Raw genomic sequence first — 22119 nt, forward strand, 5'->3', positions numbered from 1 at the left:
GAAAAGCTCTTTAAGGTCATGGAGCCCAACCCTTCCCCCAGCACTGCCAGGAGGGGCATCAGCTGGCTGGGCCTGAGCCCTTGGCCATCCTCTAAGTGCTGGAGGAGGTTGGAGGAGGCCAGGAGGGGCATCAGCTGGCTGGGGCCTCATCCCTTGGTCATCCTCTAAGTGCTGGAGGAGGTTGGAGGAGGCCAGGAGGGGCATCAGCTGGCTGGGCCTGAGCCCTTGGCCATCCTCTAAGTGCTGGAGGAGGCTGGAAGAGGCCAGGAGGGGCATCAGCAGGATGAAGTGCTGAGTGCCTGCTGGCTGCCCCCCTCCCACCCCAGCACCTCCCAGAGCAAGCAGCATGCTGAGGCCCACCAGCAGTGCATCAAGTTTTATTACTGCCATTAACCACAGCCAGGGAACTGCTCCCCTCACCCCCACCCCCCACACCCAACCTCCCCCCCAGAGCATTTGCCTCCTCCTAGTCCATTAGTAATGGTTCCTTATAAATAACTCCCAGGGACACAGGGCAGGATTCCTAGGGTAAAGTGCTGAGCAAAGCAGATCCCATCAACATCCCATCACTCCCTCCTGTCACCAAGGGTTTCCTGAGAAGGGAAGGTTGGAGGGCCCCCAAAATAACCCCCACCCCCCCCTCCCCAAGCTGGGACACCACAGGAGAGGGTCTGGAGGAGGCTACAGGGGGCTGCAGCTTCTGCTTTTCGACTCCCAAAGCAGCAGCAGCTCGTGGTGGCAGCCCAGGAGCCTCTCCAAAGCACAGCTCCAAATCCAGGGGTGGAACCCTGGGAAGCTTTTCTGGGAGGCAGAGTCCTGAGGTCCAAGGTCAGTGGAGAGGGGGGAAAAAAAAGCTCCTGGGCTGCAAAGCAGCAGCAGTGGTAGAGATGGACCCAGAGAGACCAGGTCCCCCCAGCCTGGCTCTGCCTTTTTGCTTCCAGGGAGGGCTCCTTGGAGAGCAGGGAGTGGAATACTGTCAGTGTCCTCCCCACTCCCCTCCCAACCATCTCACCCTTTGTCTTCAGGAGCTGTAAGAAGCCTGAGGATGATATTACATCCCTCTCACCCTCCCAGGCAAGGGTGGGGGCCAGTTTCTTGGGGGGCTGCCAGCAGTGCAAGTCGTTCCCAGGGGCCTGGCTGTCACCTCAGAGCCTGGGTGAGGCCACCTGGGCCTCTTCAGCCCCTGAGCCATCCCCCCAGACACAACTCCAAAGAGCTAAGAGCCCGTGGTGGGGGGGCACATCAGCCTCTCCAGCCACCCCCAGAGCCACTCACTCTCTTCTCCTGCTTAATGCTTCTGCTCTGAGGGGTGGGAGAGTGAAGCTCCTCATCCTCAGGCCACACAGCGTGGGGGGAGCAGTGAAGGATGCTCCCCCAGGGGGCTGGAGTTAGTAGCCAGGCCAAGGAGGACGTTGGGGGTTTGGAGGTGGAGGGTAGCCAAAGGCCTGGGGGGGGCCAGAAGGGTAAGGAGGCTGTGAGGGGATTGGGAAGTTAGGAAGAGGAGGTTGGGTCGGGTAGAGGCACTGAGGTCTGGCTGCCCCAGGGGGGTAGTAGGGAGGGTAGACAGGTCTGGGGGGCGGAGGGGAAGGGGCAGGAAAGGGGGAGGGGGGGAGGAGGGGCCCTGGAGGGAGACCAGGCATAGACTGGAGTTGAAGATGAGCCTCCTGAGGGGGGTTTGGGGTAGTCAGCAGCCTGTGCTGGGGGAGGTTGGTAGGGGAAGGGGGGCTGGGGGCCGGGCTGGGAGGAAGCGACGTGTCCCGCCGCCAGCGGGGAGCCCGGGAAGGCAGCGGGGGGCAGAGCCCCGCGGGCTGTGGGGCCTGCTGGCAGGCTGGGGGCTGGGCTGTAGGGCAGGGGGAAGGAGGGAGGCCCTGAAGGGAAGGGCTGTGCTGGGGGGGGGTCGCCGGGGCCGGGTAGGGCGGCGGGGAGGGGCAGCCGGCTGCGAGGCCCCGGGCGGCTCCTGCGGCACCGCCGGCTGCCGGAGCAGCTCCTGCAGCTTCTCCACTCGCACCCGCCGCAGGTGGGACAGCTTCCGCAGCACACAGAACTGCTCCAGGAAGCTCTCCAGGCTCACCTCACCCGCCAGGAACCTCTCTGCCATCTTCTGCAAGGGGAGAGGGCAGAAGGGAGAGGGGGGGAGGAGGGAGAAGGGGGGAGAAGGGAGAAGGGGGGAGAAGGGAGAAGGGGGGAGAAGGGAGAAGGGGGGAGAAGGGAGAAGGGGGGAGAAGGGAGAAGGGGGGAGAAGGGAAGGGAGAAGGGGGGAGAAGGGGGGAGAAGGGAAGGGAGAAGGGGGGAGAAGGGAGAAGGGAGGAAAGAGCAGAGAGGGGAGAGGAGAGGGAAGAGGAGAGGAGAGGGAAGAGCAGAGAGGGGAGAAGGGGAGGGAAGAGCAGAGAGGGGAGAAGGGGAGGGAAGAGCAGAGAGGGGAGAAGGGGAGGGAAGAGCAGAGAGGGGAGAAGGGGAGGGAAGAGCAGAGAGGGGAGAAGGGGAGGGAAGAGCAGAGAGGGGAGAAGGGGAGGGAAGAGCAGAGAGGGGAGAAGGGGGGAAGAGAGAGAAGAGAAGCAAAGCCACGGGTTCAGCACTGCATCCTTCCCCTTCACCCCAAGCCCAGCTGAGGAGCTGTGCCTCACCCAGAGGCCATCCCACCAGGCACAAGCAGAACAAACCAGGCCAATCCAGCACTCCTTGGGAGCAGGAAGGGCCAAGTGACAAGGAGCTGGTCCCTGCCTTGAGGGACAAGGTTTGGGCACACAATGAATCAGCTGGATCTGACCTTCAAGGCCTCTTCCAACCCAAAGAGTGCTTCATGGACCTAAAGCTCCAGCTCACCTCAGACTCCTCCTCAATCTTCTGGCTTTCCACCTGCAGCAGGTCCAGCAAGGTCTGAGGATGCAGAGCTGCTGAAAACTTCTCTGGGGAGCAAAGGGAACAGAACCAACACCACATGGGGCAGGGGAAGACTTGATGGGGTGCTTGGTGCCATGGGTTAGTTGTTTGGGTGGGTTGGACTGGTTGATGGGTTGGACACAATGATCTTGAAGGTCTCTTCCAACCTGGTTTGGTTTACTCTGAAGAAAGGTTTTACTCTAAACAAAGCCAGCAGCACACAGACCTGCTGCACCCTCCCCTTCCTGCCTTGGCAACTGTTACAGGGTCACAGAAGAGTTTGGGTTGGAAGAGACCTTTTAGATGATGGAGTCCAAGCCTTCCCCCAGGGCACCACCAAGCCATGGCCCTCAGTCCTGGCTTTGAAACCCCTCCAGGGATGGGGACTCCACCTTGGGCAGCCTGAGCCAGGCCTTGACAACCCTCAAGGGCAATAAATTGTTCCTCATGGCCAACCTAAAACCTCCCCTGGGGCACCTTGAGGCCATTCCCACTTGTCCTGGCACTTGTTCCTTAGGTGAAAAGCCCAACCTGGCTTCAGCCTCCTTGCAGGGAGCTGGAGGGAGCCAGAAGGTCTCCCCTCAGCCTCCTCTTCTCCAGGCTGAACAAGCACAGGTCCCTCAGCTGCTCCAAGACTCATGCTCCAGAACCTACACTGACTTCATTGCCTTTCTTTGGCCCTTCTCCTTGCATTCTCTTGGTGTTAGGAGATCTAGAGAGGAAAGAACCCCCTTTGGCTGCAGGAGTTGGGATAAGCATCCTTGAGCTGTGATCAGGAAACCAAAGAGCTTAGAATCACAGAATAGAATCAATAAGGTTGGAAGAGACCTCAGGGATCATCAAGTCCAAGCTGTCACCCAACACCTCCTGACTGCTGCACCATGGCTCCAAGGGCCACAGCCAATCCCCTCCTGAACACCTCCAGGCATGGGGACTCCACCACCTCCCTGGGCAGCACATCCCAATGGCCAACAGCTCTCTCTGTGAGGAACTTTCTCCTCACCTCCAGCCTAAGCCTCCCCTGGTACAGCTTGAGACTGTGGCCTCTTGTTCTGGTGCTGGCTGCCTGGGAGAAGAGACCAACCCCCTCCTGGCTACAACCTCCTTTCAGGGAGCTGTAGAGAGCAAGAAGGTCTCCCCTGAGCCTCCTCTTCTGCAGGCTAAGCAACCCCAGCTCCCTCAGCCTCTCCTCGTAGGGCTGGTGCGTTACACACAACAGAGCCCTCTCTGCCACCACCCTCAAGAGCTTCTCTGCTCAGTGTGGCCAAGGCAGGCCTGCAGGCACTCACCCAGCTTGGCCTTCTGCTCTTTGCACCTCTCAGCCAGCTTCTGCAGCTCCTCATACTTGCTGGAGAGGTCGGAGCGGCCGGACTCCAGCGGCGCCTGGAACTTGAGGTTCTGCTCAGCCAAGCTCCTGTTGGCAGCCAGGGCCATCTCCCTTTCCAGCTGCAGCTCCTGAACCTGCAGGGCAGGAGGGGGAAGAGGAGCAGAGCTGTGGAATCAGGGGGTCACCCAGGTGAGGTGCCTGCCCAAGGCCACAATACCTCCTGAGACTCCAGGGCCAGGCGCTCGATCTCCTCAGCGTCCTCCTGCAGCTCCTGCAGCTCCTCCACCGTCCGGCTCCTCAGGGTGTCCATCCTCCTGGAGAGGCTGCAGGCTCCTGAGGGGCAGGGAGAGGCAAGCAGATCAAAGGGGAGGGTTTGCTGAAGCCAAGTGCAGGTAGGAACTAATCCTCACCTCACTAATCCTCAGGGATTTAAACCCAGCTTCGGGGGGGAGGGGGGGGGGTGAGCTCCTCTGAAGGCACCGAGGGCAGAGGCAACACAAGGCTCAGCTCCTCTGCCCTTCTGCCCCAACTGATCTGCTTCCTCCTCCTCACAGCTTCTTCAGAGGGCTTCTGCCTGTGTGCCAGCCAACTCTGCCAAGGAAACACCTACTCACAGCCACCCAGTGTGTCCCCCCCCACCTCTCACCACAGGGTCCCATTCCGGACTCCCGCTCCGAAGAGCCAACAGAGCAAGGCTCTGGTATCTGCTGGTGTCCAGCAGCACCCCCAGCACACATGGGACCATGGTGGCCACCTGGGGCTTCACCACCTCTCCACTCCCTCAGCTCCCACCTCAGCTGCTGTGTTTCCTCTCTGGGTGCTCTCCTCTCAGGCTACGTGGTGCCACCGCTGCCCTCAGGAGCAGTGGAGGGATGGCTTCAGCTCACCACCCTCAGGGGCCAACAGCTCTCCCTTCTCTCCAGCCTCAATCTCCCTCTCTTAGCTCCAAACCATCAGCCCTTGCCCTGGCACAAAGGGCCCTGCTCAGAAGCCTGTCCCTCAGCTTCCTCCCCACCCCCCTGAAGCACTGCAAGGCCACCAGAAGGGCTCCCTGGAGCCTGCTCCAGGCTGAACAGCCTCAGGTGCAGCAGGGCCAGAGCAGGGCAACCAAGCTGGGGAAGGGGCTGGAGAGCAGGGCTGGGGAGGAGCAGCTGAGGCCCCCTGAAGCCAGCAGAAGGTCTCCCTGGAGCCTTCTCTTCTCCAGGCTGAACAACCCCAACTCTCTCAGCCTGGCCTCCCAGAGTGGCCTCCTCTGGCCCCACCCCAACAGGTCCCTGCCTGCGCTGAGGACTCCAGAGCTGGCCCCAGCCCAGCAGCTGGGGTCTCAGCAGAGAGAAGCAGGTGGGCAAAACCCACTCCCTCCCCCTGCTGCCCACACCACCAGGAGGTGAGCAAGGCACTCCTGCCAGTGCATGGGACATACCAACAGGGAGCCCAGCGCTGTCCTAATTGCTGGTGGCTTTTTCTACCTCTCAGCCAGGTGGAACATCCCAGTGCTATCACTCCAGGGAGGTTGCATCAGCCTCTGCAGAGAACATGGCATGACAAGGTGAGGCTCAAGTGTTACCAAATCCCTTCTTCCCCCAGGATCCAGCCCAACTTGTCCTAGCAACAACCAGCTGGGGGAATCAGCTCCCTTATCAGGTGTGGATGGATCTAATACCATCCCTCTGGCAGACAAAGAACTCACTAAAAGAGAGATTAAAGCAGGAAGATCAGGAATAATGGGAGGTGGGATGCTCAGTCCCTGCTGCCATGTGGGAATGGAGGCCATGGCTGGTCTGTGGAAAGCACCCAGAGGGTCCTGAGGAGGGTGGATGCAAAGAGCCGGGCAGTGCCCCGGCTCCAGCACAGGGCAGGGGCTCTGGCCTCACCTATCCCACCGGCTGTTAGCAGTGTTCAGGCAAGATACGGCAGCGAGGTGACACTTTGCCTCTCCAAGGGGCAAGGCACAGGCTCTCACACCCCAGAAAGGCACCGAGAAGAGCCGCTCGCAGGACTGCTGCACCCCGTTCATTGCCCTCCGCGTCAGGGAACCCCCAGCCTCAGCCCCGGGGAGTCCCGCCTAAGGCCTCCGTGCCCTGCCACACCGGCAAAGCGAGGTGCGGGGATGCAGGGGTTCACCCTCCAGCTGGGACACGGCAGAGTCTGCTCTGCCAACGCAGAGCTGCTCCTGGGAGGTGCAGGGGGCGGCAAGCGGGAGGCTGTGGCCTACAGAGCGGCTGCCGGTACAAGGCATGACCCGGCTGAGTTCCCTCCCGCTCCCTAAGGTCCCGGCGGGGTCCCGGCTTCAAACACCCAGCTGAGGGGCTGCGAACGCGGGGGGGAGAGCGGCGGGCCGGGGCCTCCTTGCCCTCGCAAGACAGGAGGGAATGACCCCGACACCGGGGGACTCACCGCCGCGCATCCGGAAGCCTCCTTCCGCCGGGCGCTTCCTGCTTCCGGTGCCAGAGCGGAAGTGGGCGGAGCCACGCCGCGGCTGGGGCGGGGTGGGGGTGGTGAGGGGATTTCCCCCTCCCCTCTCCCTGAGGCGCCTCCCGCCGCCGCCGCCATCTTGCGGCCGCCATCTTGTGGCGCTGAGGCGGGAGGGCGGCAGGGGCAGGGCGAAGGTCGTTTATCGCTGCGGGAATAAGCGGTGCTCGGCACCGGCTGCTTGGCGCTTTAATAAACCGCTCTGTGTTTTAATAAACCGCTGTGGCTTTGGTGGTGTTTTCCCCCCCCCGGACGGTGCTCCTCGAGCTGCGGCCTGCTGGAGCCCCCCGGCGTCCTCCATGTTAGTGCCACGGAGGAGCTGCCCCTGGCGCTCGGCTGCCTGAGGGAGTCCCAGGCGGGGTTGGGTGGGAAGGGAGCTTCAAAGCTCAGCATCTGCAACCCCCTGCAGCCAGCAGGGACAGCCCCAGCCACAGCAGGGACAGCCCCAACCACAGCAGGCTGCTCAGAGCCCCAACCACAGCAGGCTGCTCAGAGCCCCCAACCAACCTGAGCTGCAGTGGTGCCAGGGCTGGGGCAGCTCCCAGCTCTCTCTGGGCAGCCTGGGACAGGCTCTCACCACCCTCAGCATAAAACTCAGAGGATGGTTTGGGTTGGAAAAGGACCCTCAAGGTCACAGAGTCTCCAAGCCCTCACCCAGCGCTGCCCAGGGCAGCACCAAACCCTCAGCAGCACAGCTCCAGGGCTTGGGAACCCCTCCAGGGATGGAGACTCCACCACTGCCCTGGGCAGCCCCAGACTGCTTTGGGACCTTCACAACTCATCCAGGCCAACCCCCTGCAGTCAGCAGGGACAGCCCCAACCACAGCAGGCTGCTCAGAGCCCCAACCAGCCTGAGCTGCAGTGGGGCCAGGGCTGGGGCAGCTCCCAGCTCTCTCTGGGCAGCCTGGGACAGGCTCTCACCACCCTCAGGGGCAAACATTTCTCCCTCCTCTCCAGTCTGAATCTCTCTCTGTCAGTTCCAAACCATCCTCCCTTGTCCTGGCACAAAGGGCCCTGCTCCAAAGTCTGTCCCCAGCTTCCTCCTCAGCTCCTGGAGGCACTGCAAGGCCACCAGAAGGTCTCCCTGGAGCCTTCTCCAGGCTGAACAACCCCAGGTGCAGCAGGGCCAGAGAAGGGCAACCAAGCTGGGGAAGGGGCTGGAGAGCAGGGCTGGGGAGGAGCAGCTGAGGCTGGGGGTGTTGAGCCTGGAGCAAAGGAGGCTGAGGGGAGAGCTTCTGGCTCTCTGCAGCTCCCTGCAAGGAGGCTGCAGCCAGGTGGGGCTTGGGCTCTTGTGCCAAGGAACAAGTGCCAGGACAAGAGGGAATAGACTCAAGCTGCTCCAGGAGAGGTTTAGGTTGGACATGAGGAAGACCTCTCCCTGGGCAGCCTGGGACAGGCTCTCACCACCCTCAGGGGCAGAAATCTCTCCCTTCTGCCCAGGCTGAATCTCTCTCTGATGGTTCCAAACCATCAGCCCTCGTCCTGGCACAAAGGGCCCTGCTCCAAAGTCTGTCCCCAGCTTTCTCCTCAGCCCCTTGAAGCCCTCTGGACTTGCTCTAAGAGGTCTCTGTCCCTTCTTGTGCTGAGGGCTCCAGGTCTGGCTGGCTGAGGGCACAGAAAGTGATCTTTAGCCATGTGACTCTAATGCCTCCTAAGCTGCTGTCTCCTGCAGTGCCAGTGCCACTTCTGCTTGCACTGAGTCATTAGGCCCAAATGACAGCTCACTGAACACCAAGTTAGCCTTTATCTGGGGAGGGAATCCCAGGCTGGTTTGGCTTGAAGGGACCTTTGGAGCTCATCTAGTCCAAATCTCCCTGCAGTGAGCAGGGACAGCTCCAACCACAGCAGGCTGCTCAGAGCTCCCAACCAACCTGAGTTGCAGTGGTGCCAGGGCTGGGGCAGCTCCCAGCTCTCTCTGGCAGCCTGGGACAGGCTCTCACCACCCTCAGGGGCAAACATTTCTCCCTCCTCTCCAGTCTGAGTCTCTGTTGGAATAGGAATAGGAATAGGAATAGGAATAGGAATAGGAATAGGAATAGGAATAGGAATAGGAATAGGAATAGGAATAGGAATAGGACAGAACAGAACAGACCGGGTTGGAAGAGACCTTTGTGATCCCCGAGTCCAACCTCTCACCCAGCACCACCTAATCAACTCAACCATGGCACCCAGCACCCCATCCAGTCTCCTCCTAAACACCTCCAGGGATGGGGACTCCACCAGATGTTGAGCTGCTGGAAGGTGTCCAGAGAAGGGCAACAAAGCTGGGGAGGGGTCTGGAGCACAGCCCTGTGAGGAGAGGCTGAGGGAGCTGGGGTTGCTTAGCCTGGAGAAGAGGAGGCTCAGGGGAGAGCTTCTTGCTCTCTCCAACTCCCTGAAGGGAGGTTGTAGCCAGGTGGGGGTTGGTCTCTTCTCCCAGGCAAGCAGCCCCAGAACAAGAGGACACAGTCTCAAGCTGTGCCAGGGGAGGTTTAGGCTGGAGTTGAGGAGAAAGTTCTTCCCAGAGACAGTTGTTAGCCATTGGGATGTGCTGCCCAGGGAGGTGGTGGAGTCCCCATCCCTGGAGGTGTCCCTGGATGTGGCACCTGGAGCCATGGGTTAGTCAGGAGGTGTGTGGTGACAGGTTGGACGTGCTGATCTTTGAGGTCTCTTCCAACCTTGGTGATTCTGTGATTCAAGAGGTTACAACTAACCCATGGCTCCCAGGGCCACATCCAATCCTTGCCTGAACACCTCCAGGGACGGTGACTCCACCACCTCCCCGGGCAGCACATCCCCATGGCCGATCTCTCTGGCTGGGAAGAGCTTTCTCCTCGCCTCCAGCCTAAACCTCCCCCTGGCCCAGCTTGAGGCTGGGGCAAGGTCAGCCAGCTGTGAGAGGGGCGCTGGGATCCAGGCACACGTCCTGGGAAGGGCACCTCTGGCCCCTGCTCGGGGCCAGGCGCCACGTGAGGAGCGTTGGACAATGGCTGTGAGTCATGTGAAGCCTGAGAGGTCCCCTGGGGTTTGAACAAGGACCATTTGTTCATGAGGGGTGGTTGATAAGCAGGTCAAACCTGGTGTGTTCTCTGCAGCTTGACTGTTTCCAAAGGGTGATGAGGTAGTTTGCAAGGGCTTTGATGTGAGAAGTCATCCCCAGGGACAGGGGAGGGCTGGAGGACGTTTGGTTAAGAGGATCATAGAAGCCAGGACTGTTTGGGTTGGAAGGGACCTCCAAAGGTCATCCAGTGCCAAGCTCTCTGCAGGTAGCAGGGGCAGCTTCGACTGGAGCAGGCTGCTCAGAGCCCTCTCCAGCCTGGTCTGGTTAAAGTGGGGCCAGCCCTGATGGAGAGAGGGGTCCAGAGGAGGGCCACAAAAATGGAATGGAATAGAATAGAGTGGAATAGAATGGAGTGGAATGGAATGGAATGGAATGGAATGGAATGGAATGGAATGGAATGGAATGGAATGGAATGGAACAGGTGGAATGGAATGGGTGGAATGGAATGGAATAGAATAGGTGGAATGGAATGGAATTAATAGAATAGAATAGAATGGAATGGAATGGAATGGAATGGAATGGAATGGAATGGAATGGAATGGAATGGAATGGAATAGAATAGAATAGAATAGAATAGAATAGAATAGAATAGAATAGAATAGAATAGAATAGAATAGTGGAATGGAATGGAATGGAATTAATAGAATGGAATGGAATTAATGGAATGGAATGGAATGGAATGGAATGGAATGGAATGGAATGGAATGGAATGGAATAGACCAGGTTGGAAAAGACCCCTGAGATCATTGAGTCCAACCTATCATCCAACAATGAGCAGGGGCCTGGAAGACCTCTGCCACAAGGACAGGCTGAGGGAGCTGGGGTTGTTCAGCCTGGAGGAGAGAAGGCTCCAGGGAGACCTTAGAGCAGCCTTCCAGTAGCTGAAGGGGGCTGCAGAGGGACTGTTTGCAAAGGCCTGCAGGGACAGGACAAGGAGCAATGGCTGGGAATGAGAGGAGATTTAGATTGGATGTGAAGAACAAGGTGTGCCCCAGGAGAGCAGAGCAGGTTTAGGTTGGATATGAGGAACAAGATCTGCACCAGGAGAGCAGAGCAGGTTTAGGTTGGATGTGAGGAACAAGATCTGCACCCGGAGAGCAGAGCAGGTTTAGGTTGGATGTGAGGAACAAGATCTGCACCAGGAGAGCAGAGCAGGTTTAGGTTGGATGTGAGGAACAAGTTGTGCACCATGAGGGTGCTGGAACACTGCAGCAGGTTGCCCAGGGAGGTGGTGGAGGCTTCATCCCTGTAGATATTGAAGGTGAGGCTGGACAGGGCTCTGAGCAATCTGATCTAGTGGAGGATGTCCCTGCTGCCTGCAGGGGGGTTGGACTGGCTGACCTCAGGAGGTGCCTTCCAACCCTGACCATTCCCTGACTCTCTGGAGGTGTTACCCAGCCATCAGAGCTGTGATAATTGAGTGCTTTCTGGGCCATGCTGCAGGATCAGGCTTCCTCTGTCTCTGGCCTCCTTTGTTTGGAGGAGAGATGGCTTTGTGGTCACATCACACAGATCCTCTCCCAGATGACAGCCACAAAGGCTGATAGGACAAGGGGAAGCGACCTCAAGTTGCACCAGGGGAGGTTTAGGTTGGGCATGAGGAACAACTCCTTCCCCTTGAGCATCCATCCCCATGAGAGGGGGGATTTGGGCTGGTGGGGCTGTACCCAGCTCCTCCAGGATGGGTCCCCCCCAAGGGGCACAGCAGTAGAGAGGTGCAGCTGGTTCTGTGCTCCTGGGGCAGGGAGGAAGGAAGCTGCTGGGGTGGCCACCAGCCCTCCTCACGAGGTGCTGGGAGGGGAAACCACAGGGCTCAGGAGGTCCCAGGCACAGGGAGGTGAGGAGATGGTTGGTGCCTTGCTGCAAGGACACTGAGGAGCTGGAGCAGGGCCAGAGAAGGGCAACCAAGCTGGGGAAGGGTCTGGGGAACAGGGCTGGGGAGGAGCAGCTGAGGGAGCTGGGGGTGTTGAGCCTGGAGAGAAGGAGGCTGAGGGGAGAGCTTCTGGCTCTCTGCAGCTCCCTGCAAGGAGCTTGGAGCCCTTGAGAGAATCAAGAGCTGAGGGACAACAGGCTGGGGGGAGACCTTCTGGCTCTTTCCAGGTGGGGGTTGGTCTCTTTTCCCAAGGACCAAGAGGCAATGGCCTCAGGATGCCCCAGGGGAGGGTTTAGATTGGCCATGAGGAACAATTTGTTGCCCTTGAGGGTTGTCAAGGCCTGGCCCAGGCTGCCAGGGCAGTGGTGGAGTCTCCATCCCTGGAGGGGTTTCAGAGCCCTGGAGCTGTGCTGCTGAGGGCTATGGTTTGGTGGTGCCCTGGGCAGTGCTGGGTGAAGGGTTGAGCTCCAGGACCTGAAAGATCTTTCTGTGATCAGTGGCAGGCTCAGCAGGGCAGGGCAGGGCAGGGCAGGGGGGGTTGGTGGTGTGGGACTGGAGAGCACCCAGGCAGTGAAAGGCTAAGAAAACAACCACACCACCCCCCCCAGGGGCAGGGCTGGCCTCAGCAGTCCTGCTCCTTCCTCAGAATTCCCCTTTTGTTTATTATCTGGCCAAGTCCATTTGTGGTTTTCCTTGGAGGTTCCTCCTGAGCCCAGGAGTCAAAGGAAATTTGGAAGCTTTCCCAATGAGAAGGGTGGAGGGGGTGGGGGGGAAAGAATTCCCCCCTCCAAACAAAACAACCCACCCCTGATAATGTTCTTTTTATCTCCTGATGTGCTGCTGGGGGTGAAGACAATGTTAGCTGTGTTCCTCAGCAGGAAAGGGCTCCAGGCCCTGAAGAACCATTCCCTGAGCCTCACCCAGCTCCTAACCAGCAGCTCAGCAGAGCTGCACCACTTAGGAGAGAGGTCAGAGAGAAGCTTGGCTTGGAAGGGACCTCCAAAGCTCCTCCAGTCCACCCTGACCCCCTCCCCTCCCCCCCTTGCAGCCAGCACCTCTTCAGCACAGCTCTCCTCAGCACCACATCACAGACAGTCCCCTGACCACCCCAACCAAACCATTTCCCCTCCTGCATGTGCTCTCTGCAGCCAGGAAGCTTTGTGGGCTCGATGGGCCAGTCACCCTCGGGCCAAAGAAGAGCGTTCACTGATTTACCAACCACAAGCTGAGGCCGCCCAAAGCTCTCAGGCACCATCCCCAGCAGCTCCTGTCCCAGCAGCAGTCCACCCACGGCCAGTTCAGCAGGGGTCAGCCTCCATCCCTGTGGGGCCCTCCTCGAGAATTCACTCAAATAGGGTAGGGTAGGGTAGGGTAGGATAGGAGAGGATAGGATAGGGTAGGATTAGGATAGGGTAGGATAGGATAAGGTAGGATAGGATAGGATAGGGTAGGATAGGGTAGGATTAGGGTAGGATAGGATAGGATAGGATAGGATAGGATAGGATAGGATAGGATAGGATAGGGTAGGGTAGGGTAGGGTAGGATTAGGATAGGATAGGGTAGGATTAGGACAGGACAGGACAGGATAGGATAGGATAGGATAGGATAGGATAGGATAGGATAGGATGGAATGGGATAGAATAGAATAGAATAGAATAGAATAGAATAGAATAGAATAGAATAGAATAGAATAGAATAGAATAGAATAGAATTAACCAGGTTTGAAGAGACCTTCAAGATCATCCAGTCCAACCTATCACCCAACACCACCTAATCAACTCAACCATGGCACCAAGCACCCCATCCAGGCTCTTCCTAAACACCTCCAGGGATGGAGACTCCACACCTCCCTGGGCAGCACATTCCCATGGCCAATCTCTCTCTCTGTAGAATTTCTTCCTAACCTCCAGCCTGAACCTCCCCTGGCGCAGCTTGAGACTCTGTTCTCTTGTTCTGGTGCTGCTTGCCTGGGAGAAGAGACCAACCCCCACCTGGCTACACCTGGTGGTTGTAGAGAGCAATGAGGTCTCCCCTGAGCCTCCTCTTCTCCAGGCTAAGCAACCCCAGCTCCCTCAGCCTCTCCTCACAGGGCTGTGTTCCAGACCCCTCCCCAGCTTTGTTGCCCTTCTCTGGACACCTTCCAGCAGCTCAACATCTTTCCTACACTGAGGAGCCCAGAACTGGACACAGGACTCAAGGTGTGGCCTGAGCAGTGCTGAGCACAGGAGCAGAATGACCTCCCTGCTCCTGCTGGCCACACTGTTCCTGCTGCAGGCCAGGATGCCCTTGGCCTTCTTGGCCCCCTGGGCACACTGCTGGCTCATGTTCAGCCCCTTATCAACCACTACCCCCAGGTCCCTCTCTGCCTGGCTGCTCTCAGCCACTCTGCCTGGGGTTGTTGTGGCCAATGTGCAGCCCCTGGCACTTGGATGTGTTCAATCTCCTGCCCTTGGCCTCTGCCCATCTGCCCAGCCTGGCAGGGTCCCTCTGCAGAGCTCTCCTCCCCTCTAACAGATCCACTCCTGCTCCCAGCTTGGTTTCCTCTGCACACTCACTGCTGATGGACTCAATGCCCTCCTCCAGATCATCAACAAAGATATTAAGGAGCACAGGGCCCAGCACTGCGCCTTGAGGCATCCATCAGGTCAAATCAAAGGGCTTTGGCCCCTCAAAAGAGCCTCCACCCAGAGCTCTCTGCTCTGTGCCTCCCTGCCCTGTGCCTTTCATCTGACGGGGCTGATAAAGCCACCGTGATGTCCACCAATGGCTTTAGGGAAGGGACAGGAAGGGCCTGGGACTGGAAAACAACTTTGCTGCCTTAATCTGTGCTTGCCAAGATAAGGGCCAGCTGAAGGAGCTGATTTCAGGCTGGGTTTTTCAAGCCTGGGCAGATAAAGCTGGCTGAGGCCATTGCTGAGCTGAGTCAGCAAAGAGCCTTCCCCATACAGGAGGCCTGGACATTCCTCAGTGGTCCTCTCCTCTGGCCCCCAGAATGAGCCCCAGGATGGCTCAAGGCAACAGGAAGGCTGTTGGCCAGGCTTGAAGGCTTCCCTTGGAGGCACTTGGCCATCAGGGTTGGTCACAGAACCACAGAGGTGTTTGGGTTGGAAAAGCCCTCTGACCACCATTGAGTCCAGCACCACCATGGCCACCAAACCAGGCCTCCAGGTGCCCTCTGACCACCATTGAGTCCAGCACCACCTTGGCCACCAAACCAGGCCCCCAGGTGCCCTCTGACCACCATTGAGTCCAGCACCACCTTGGCCACCAAACCAGGTCCCCAGGTGCCCTCTGACCACCATTGAGTCCAGCACCACCATGGCCACCAAACCAGGCCCCCAGGTGCCCTCTGAACACCACTGAGTCCACTCCTCAACCCAGCACCACCATGGCCACCAAACCAGGTCCCCAGGTGCCCTCTGACCACCATTGAGTCCAGCCCTCAACCCAGCACCACCATGGCCTCTAAAGCAGGTCCCCAAGTGCCCTCTGACCACCATTGAGTCCAGCCCTCAACCCAGCACCACCATGGCCACTGAAGCAGGTCCCCAGGTCCCATGGCCACATGCTTCTGGAGCACCTCCAGGGCTGGGGACTCCAACCTGGCCTTGTGGCCATTGCATTCCCACCAGGCATCCCCACACAGGAGTTGATTTATTTGCCACTCCAGGCCCATCTTAGAGCCCAGGTAGTTTTGGAGGTGTCCATCTCCTGCTGGTCTTGACCACCATGCTCAGGGAACCCTGAGAGTGAGCTCCAGTAATGATCAATAACCTCCAGAACAACCTCCTGCAGCAGTGCAGGGCAGGGGGGGGAAGCAGCTCCACAGAGAGGGACCTGGCAGTGCTGGGGGACAGCAAGTTGCCCATGGGCCAGCAATGTGCTCTGGGGGCCAAGAAGGCAAATGGTGTCCTGGGGGGCATGAGGAAGAGTGTGGCCAGCAGGGCAAGGGAGGGTCTCCTCCATCTCTACCCTGCCCCACTCAGGCCAAGGCTGGAGTCCTGGCTCCAGTTCTGGGCTCCCCAGCTCCAGAGAGACAAGGAGGGAGTCCAGGGGAGGTTCTGAAGATGCTGAGGGGCCTGGAGCAGCTCTGTGAGGAGCAAAGGCTGAGAGCCCTGGGGCTGTGGAGCCTGCAGAAGAGCAGCCCCAGAGGGCAGCTGAGCAATGCTCAGCAAGAGCTAAAGGAGCTGTGGGGGGCAAGAGGCTGGGGCCAGACTCTGCTGAGTGGTGGCCAGGGCCAGGCCAAGGGGCAGAGGGCACCAAGTGGCAGGCAGGAGGTTGCCTCTGAAGCTGAGGAGAAAGTTGTTTGGGGTGAGGGTGCTGGAGGCCTGGAGCAGGCTGCCCAGAGAGGTTGTGGAGTGTCCTTGTGTGGAGAGCTTGCAACCCCCCCTGGGCACTGTGCTGCTGGGCAGGGTGCTGTGGGTGCCCTGCTGGGGCAGGGGGCTGGGGCTGGGTGGTCTCCAGGTGCTGGCATTGGGGGATTCTGTCTTGCAAAGCTTTAGCAGGGCCCAAGCTCATCAGGAGCCTCTGCACACACACAGAGTCAACCCCAGCCTTACTCAGACAGCCACAGCTGACACTCCCTGGCCACAGGAGCCAGCCTTTGGGTCTGTTATGGAGCAGGGCTCCTGTCCCAGGCAGTGCCCCAGGCAGGAGCAGACAAACCAGGCCAAAGGGCCCCCAGGTCCCCCCCAGCTCCCAGCTGGTCTCCATCTGCTTTTGGGGAGCACAGAGGGCATCTCCACATCGTTTGGTGCCCTCTGCTGCCAGGCAGAGCTACAACAGAGCAGGCACAGCCCGGTGCCACCCAGCTGGGGTGCCCGAGGTGGGCAGCCAGCACCCAGCCTGTGCCCCAGGGGGTGCCACAGGCGCTGCCTGCCCCCTGCCCTCCCCCAGGCTGCTGCCTCTGCCCTGCCGAGGGAGCAGCAGGGTTGTGTTTGGTGCCCTTTGCAGCTTGGTTTGGACCTCCCTCCTGGTTCAAAGGGCAGCTTCTGGCAGGCCCCAGCACGTCTCATTCTCTCCCTTTCTCTACCAAGGTTGGAAACCTTCAGGTCAGGACCCAAGTCCTTGGCCTGAGCCTTCTGGGTCCCTTCCCCACGGCATCCAGAGCCTGGCTGGCCCCAGCAGTGTGACCTCCAGAGCCAGACTCATCTTGGACAGCAAGGGCAGCCCAGCAGCCTGCTTGTGCTGCTGGTTTCTCCCCTCCCATCCCATCCCAGAGGACAAGGCTGGAAGGCTGTCAGTTTGGCTCACACCACATCTGCCTCCTAGCTCCAAGGCTTAGAAGGTCCTCAGAGGGCTCTAAACCCCATCATAGGAATCAAGACTGAAAGGAGCCTGGGTGAACTGAGCTCAGGGAAGAGCTCACCAGCACATGGGACTAGAGGGCAGGTCCTGGAAGGAGAGGATCCTTCACTCAGGAGCCATCACCATGAGCCACTTCCAGCCCAGGGAAAACCAAGCCTGGATGTCTCTCCAGCAAGCTCCTTGCCAGGGGAATTACTCAGCAAGATTAAAGGGAAAGGATGATGCCAAGTGTGGGTTGAGAGCTGTGTGGTGCCCAGGGAGGGACACTGAGCCACTTCTGGATCTCCAGACAGTCCACCAAGGGGCCCAGGCCAAGGGGCAGAGGGCACCAAGTGGCAGGCAGGAGGTTGCCTCTGAAGCTGAGGAGAAAGTTGTTTGGGGTGAGGGTGCTGGAGGCCTGGAGCAGGCTGCCCAGAGAGGTTGTGGAGTGTCCTTGTGTGGAGAGCTTGCAACCCCCCCTGGGCACTGTGCTGCTGGGCAGGGTGCTGTGGGTGCCCTGCTGGGGCAGGGGGCTGGGGCTGGCTGAGCTCCACAGCTCCCTTCCAACACCACCCTGGGACTCTGGGATGTGTCTCCATCTCCACAGATGCTCAAGCACCCAGTCCCTCAGGGGACAAATCCAGTCCTGCTTCTGCACCCTCAGCTCTTTGTCCAGGTGCCTCCTACACCCCCTCTCAAGTTGCTCTTCTCTTTCCACTCCAGATCTGAAAGTTGTATTGAGATTCCCCCCTCCCCCCCCAAAAAAAAAGCCCTTTTTTGGTCCCTGAACCCCAGCCTGTGCCTAGGTGGCTGGGAAGAGCCTGGCTGGTGTGGTTGAGGAGCAGGCAGCAGCCATGAGCTGGAACCAGCAGCCCAGGGACACCCTCCAGAAGATGTCCCCTGCCTGCTGGCTGCAGCCCTGCTGCCAGCCAGGCTGCCAGAGTGGAGAGGGCTGATGGTCAAGGTGGCTTTGGTGAGGCTGTGACCTGCCTGCAAGGAGGCCTGAGGGGGCTGGGGGCTGGCCAGGAGCAGGGAAAGGTCAGGAAAGAAGGAAATGCAGGTCTGGGCTTGATCACTGATAAGATAAACTCCTCTGAGGCCCCTGGAGCTGATGGATCTGCCCCAAGAAGCACAAAGCAGCCTGGGCAGGCAGCTGAGGGATGCCAGCAGCCCCCAGCATGAGGAAAGGTCAGGGGATGGCTCTGGGCCAGGGGGCAGGAGACACTCAGAGGCAGAATGGGAGCTGCTGTCCCAGGCCAGCGAGGAGGAGAAGATCAAAGGAGGCTCTGCCCGTGCCCAAGACTCATCCTGGGTGGGGGGAGGGCTTCTGGAGGCCTTTAAATAGCCACAGTGGCCATGCAGAAGGTGCAGAAGAGCCACAGCCTCCCAGTGCTGCTTCTCTCCAGAGGTGTCTGAGTGCCTGAGAGCTGCCCTGCACTGCAGCAGAGCCTGGTGAGTCCTCCCCCTGCCCAGGTGCAGGACCCCCCCTTGCCCTGGGTGGTCTCCAGGAGCTTCCTCTCCCCCAGCCCTCCAGCCTGGCCAGCTCTCCCTGCATGGCAGCAGAGCCTGGTGGCTGCCAGCCCCTCCAGCCAGCCCTGCACCAGCACCAGGCTGGCTGAGGCTCCTCTCTCTGCCTCTCCCCAGGGTGCTGAGCAAGATGTCAAAGCTGCTTCTGCTCCTCAGCCTGGTGGCCCTGGCCCAGTGTGGTGTGTTCAGGTGAGCACTGGGGGGGGGGTGCCTGAGGAACCCCCAGCCCCCTGCCTGGCTCCTGCTGACAGCAGGGCTCCTGTCCCTGCAGGGTGCCTCTGTGGAGGGGCAAGTCCCTGAGGCAGACCCTGGAGGAGAAGGGCTTGCTGGAGACCTACCTGCAGAAGCAGCAGGCCAGGCTGGGGGCCCAGGATGCTGACAGCAAGGGAGACAGAGAGCCCATGAGGAACTACATGGATGTGAGCATGGCAGGGCAGAGGGGCTGGCCCCTGCCCTCAGCCTGGCCCCCAGCCCCAGCCTTGCTCCCCTTCTTCCTTACCCACCCCCCTGCCCTGTCCCCTAACCCTGGAGCTGGGGGGTTGGTGACAGCAGCTGGAGAGGAGCCAGGGGGTGCCCAGGTGGCCAAGGAGGCCAGCAGCAGCCTGGCCTGGAGCAGCAAGAGTGTGGCCAGCAGGAGCAGGGCAGGGATTGTCCCCTGGACTGGGCACTGCTGAGGCCACAGCTGGAACCCTGGGGGCAGTTCTGAGCCCTTCAGCACAAGAAGGACATTGAGCAGCTGGAGCAGGGCAACAAATGTGGGGAAGGGTCTGGGGAAGAGGGCTGGGGAGGAGCAGCTGAGGGCCCTGGGCCATGGCTGGGCAGCAGCCCTGGCAGAGGTGGAGAGCAGCTGGAGCTGAGGGCCTGAAAGCTCCTCTGCAGCTGGCAGGACTCTCTGATTCTTTTCTCTCCCACCCCAGCGAGCTCTCCCCAGTGCCAGCAGCCCCTGTGCCAGCCCTGCAGCCCCTGTGCCAGCCCAGCAGCCCCTCTGCCCCCCCTGAACCCCTCTGCCCCCCCTGAGCCCTCTTCCCCCCCCCCCCAGAATGAGTACTTTGGCAACATCTCCCTCGGGACCCCAGAGCAGGACTTCACTGTGATCTTTGACACCGGCTCCTCCAACCTCTGGGTGCCCTCCATCTACTGCAACAGCTCTGCCTGCAGTGAGTGCCCAGCAGCCCCGTGCCCACCAGCGGGAGGGGGAGAGAGTGGGGCAGGCCCCAGGCTGGCTGCGGGGGCACTGCCAGCCCTGGAGGGCTCTGCCCTGCCTCTTCCCCAGAGCGCTGCCAGCCCGGGAGGGCTCTGCCCTGCCTCTTCCCCAGGGCACTGCCAGCCCGGGAGGGCTCTGCCCTGCCTCTTCCCCAGAGCGCTGCCAGCCCGGGAGGGCTCTGCCCTGCCTCTTCCCCAGGGCACTGCCAGCCCGGGAGGGCTCTGCCCTGCCTCTTCCCCAGAGCGCTGCCAGCTCAGGAGGGCTCTGCCCTGCCTCTTCCCCAGGGCGCTGCCAGCTCAGGAGGGCTCTGCCCTGCCTCTTCCCCAGAGCGCTGCCAGCTCAGGAGGGCTCTGCCCTGCCTCTTCCCCAGAGCGCTGCCAGCTCAGGAGGGCTCTGCCCTGCCTCTTCCCCAGAGCGCTGCCAGCTCAGGAGGGCTCTGCCCTGCCTCTTCCCCAGAGCGCTGCCAGCCTGGGAGGGCTCTGCCCTGCCTCTTCCCCGGGGCGCTGCCAGCCCAGGAGGGCTCTGCCCTGCCTCTTCCCCAGGGCGCTGCCAGCTCAGGAGGGCTCTGCCCTGCCTCTTCCCCAGGGCGCTGCCAGCCTGGGAGGGCTCTGCCCTGCCTCTTCCCCGGGGCGCTGCCAGCCCAGGAGGGCTCTGCCCTGCCTCTTCCCCAGGGCGCTGCCAGCTCAGGAGGGCTCTGCCCTGCCTCTTCCCCACAGCGCTGCCAGCTCAGGAGGGCTCTGCCCTGCCTCTTCCCCAGGGCGCTGCCAGCCCAGGAGGGCTCTGCCCTGCCTCTTCCCCGGGGCGCTGCCAGCCCAGGAGGGCTCTGCCCTGGCTCCCCAAGGGCAGGGCAGAGCCTGAGCTCCTCCCCCCCGTGCCCACAGGCAACCACCAGCGCTTCAACCCCGCAGCCTCCTCCACCTTCGAGGGCACCAACCGGACGCTGAGCATCACCTACGGCACGGGCAGCATGACCGGCGTGCTGGGCTACGACACCCTCACCGTAAGGGGCACCTGGGCAGCCCTGCCAGCTGCGCACTGCCCCCTCCCGGCCCCCCAGCCCCCCAGCCCGGCCTCCCTCTGCCCCTCTCCCCACACAGGTCTATGAGATCACCATCACCAGGCAGATCTTCGGGCTGTCGGTGACGGAGCCCGGGGACATCTTCACCTACAGCCCCTTCGACGGCATCCTGGGGCTGGCTTACCCCAGCATCTCTGCCTCCCAGGCCACCCCTGTCTTTGACAACATGATGGCACAGAACCTGGTGGCAGAGAACCTCTTCTCTGTCTACCTCAGCAGGTGAGCCCTGCCCAGACAACCCCCCCCCCTCCCCCAAGCCCCTGCTGAAGACTCCCGGGGCCTCCCAGCACCGCTGCCTCTGGCACCGGGCACCCGTGCCAGGTGTGTGTCCCCCCCCCCGGCTCCTGAGCAACCTGGCTCAGCACTGACACCGCCAGAGGAGGGTGGCAGCAAAGCCCCCGTGGTGCTGGCACTGCCAGTGGGGCTGGGGGGTGCTGGCTGAGCCCCTCAGCTGCTGGCTTTCCTCTCCCAGGAACGGGGACGGCGGCAGCTTCATCCTCTTTGGGGCCATCGACTCCAAGTACACCTCCAAGGGCATCACCTGGATCCCCCTCTCTGCCCAAACCTACTGGCAAGTCAGCATGGAGAGGTAGGCCTGGCACAGCCCCACAGGCTGGGCACCTTCCCTCGGTGTTGGGGGGGGGCTGCAGCCCCTCCTGCCATGCCCAGGAGCCTCACCCTGTGCCACTCTGCCCAGCGTCACTGTCAGCTTCCTGCCCATCGCCTGCCTGGGGGGCTGCCAGGCCATCCTGGACACAGGCACCTCACGGATTGTGGTCCCCAAAGAATCCCTGCCCAGCATCCAATTCTTCCTTGGTGCCACCCTCACGGGCCAGGTGAGGGCTCAGGCCGGGCAGCTGCCCCTCGGGGCTGCTCCGTGGGGCACCTCCTGGGGTGCTCACTGCCCTCCCCCCGGCGCAGGTCAGCTGCAACGCCGTCCGCTTCCTGCCCGACGTTGTCTTCCACATCCACGGCGACCACTTCCCCGTGTCAGCCCAGAACTATGTGATCAAGGTGGGCATCCCCCTGGGGAGGGCACTGGGGGGGCTCGGGCAGGGGCTCCGGCGGCTGCTGAGCAGCCTGCACCTCGCCCTTGGCAGCAAAGCGACGGCTCCTGCATCCTGGGCTTCGAAGGCATGGACAGCGACCTCTGGATCCTGGGGGACGTCTTCCTGCGGCGGTACTACAGCATCTACGACAGGGCCAACAACAGGGTGGGGCTGGCCGAGGTGGTCTGAGCTGCCCCCGAGCGCCAGCAGCCCCTCCTGCCGTCCCCAGCTTGGGGGCTGGCAGCACAGAGCCTCCCCCGGCGCTCCCACCCCCCGCACAATAAAGCTATGCTGCAGCTCCTTTCGTGCCACCTCTCTTGGGGCAGGGCTGCCCTGGCCACTGGGGCACTGCCAGCGTGTCCCTGGGCGTGGGCTCCAGTGTG

At 60.9% G+C, this 22119-nt stretch overlaps 2 protein-coding genes across 2 annotated transcripts; one reads left to right on the top strand and one right to left on the bottom strand.

The window, feature by feature from the left end:
• Window positions 1–446: 446 nt before the first annotated feature.
• VPS37C (VPS37C subunit of ESCRT-I) lies at window positions 447–6645 on the bottom strand. Its single transcript, XM_068170078.1, is given in 8 exon segments — window positions 447–1611; window positions 1613–1924; window positions 1926–2101; window positions 2824–2906; window positions 4170–4341; window positions 4425–4540; window positions 5631–5732; window positions 6605–6645. Coding segments are annotated over 6 exon segments (1059 nt in total). The 5' UTR covers window positions 4518–4540; window positions 5631–5732; window positions 6605–6645; the 3' UTR covers window positions 447–1388.
• Window positions 6646–18266: 11621 nt separating this feature from the next.
• On the top strand, window positions 18267–21986 carry LOC137458809 (pepsin A-like). Its single transcript, XM_068170079.1, has 10 exons — window positions 18267–18330; window positions 18523–18594; window positions 18677–18824; window positions 19445–19562; window positions 20491–20609; window positions 20707–20906; window positions 21160–21276; window positions 21385–21523; window positions 21609–21701; window positions 21788–21986. Exons 2-10 carry the CDS (start codon window positions 18536–18538, stop codon window positions 21923–21925), a joined length of 1131 nt encoding a protein of 376 aa, XP_068026180.1. The 5' UTR covers window positions 18267–18330; window positions 18523–18535; the 3' UTR covers window positions 21926–21986.
• The last annotated feature ends 133 nt before the right edge of the window (window positions 21987–22119 follow it).

Source organism: Melanerpes formicivorus, unplaced genomic scaffold (genome assembly GCF_026170545.1).
Source record: "Melanerpes formicivorus ecotype bairdi unplaced genomic scaffold, bMelFor1.0.p_v2 SCAF_281, whole genome shotgun sequence".
NCBI classification, from domain to species: Eukaryota; Metazoa; Chordata; class Aves; order Piciformes; family Picidae; genus Melanerpes; species Melanerpes formicivorus.

What these genes read in the sequence shown, in the direction of transcription:
- LOC137458809 (XM_068170079.1), top strand. Translation starts at nt 18,536, where the DNA reads ATGTCAAAGCTGCTTCTGCTCCTCAGCCTGGTGGCCCTGGCCCAGTGT. An exon ending in GCCCAGTGTGGTGTGTTCAG is followed by an intron (nt 18,595 to 18,676) that starts GTGAGCACTGGG and finishes CTGTCCCTGCAG; the next exon opens with GGTGCCTCTGTGGAGGGGCA. An exon ending in TGGGCTACGACACCCTCACC is followed by an intron (nt 20,610 to 20,706) that starts GTAAGGGGCACC and finishes CTCCCCACACAG; the next exon opens with GTCTATGAGATCACCATCAC.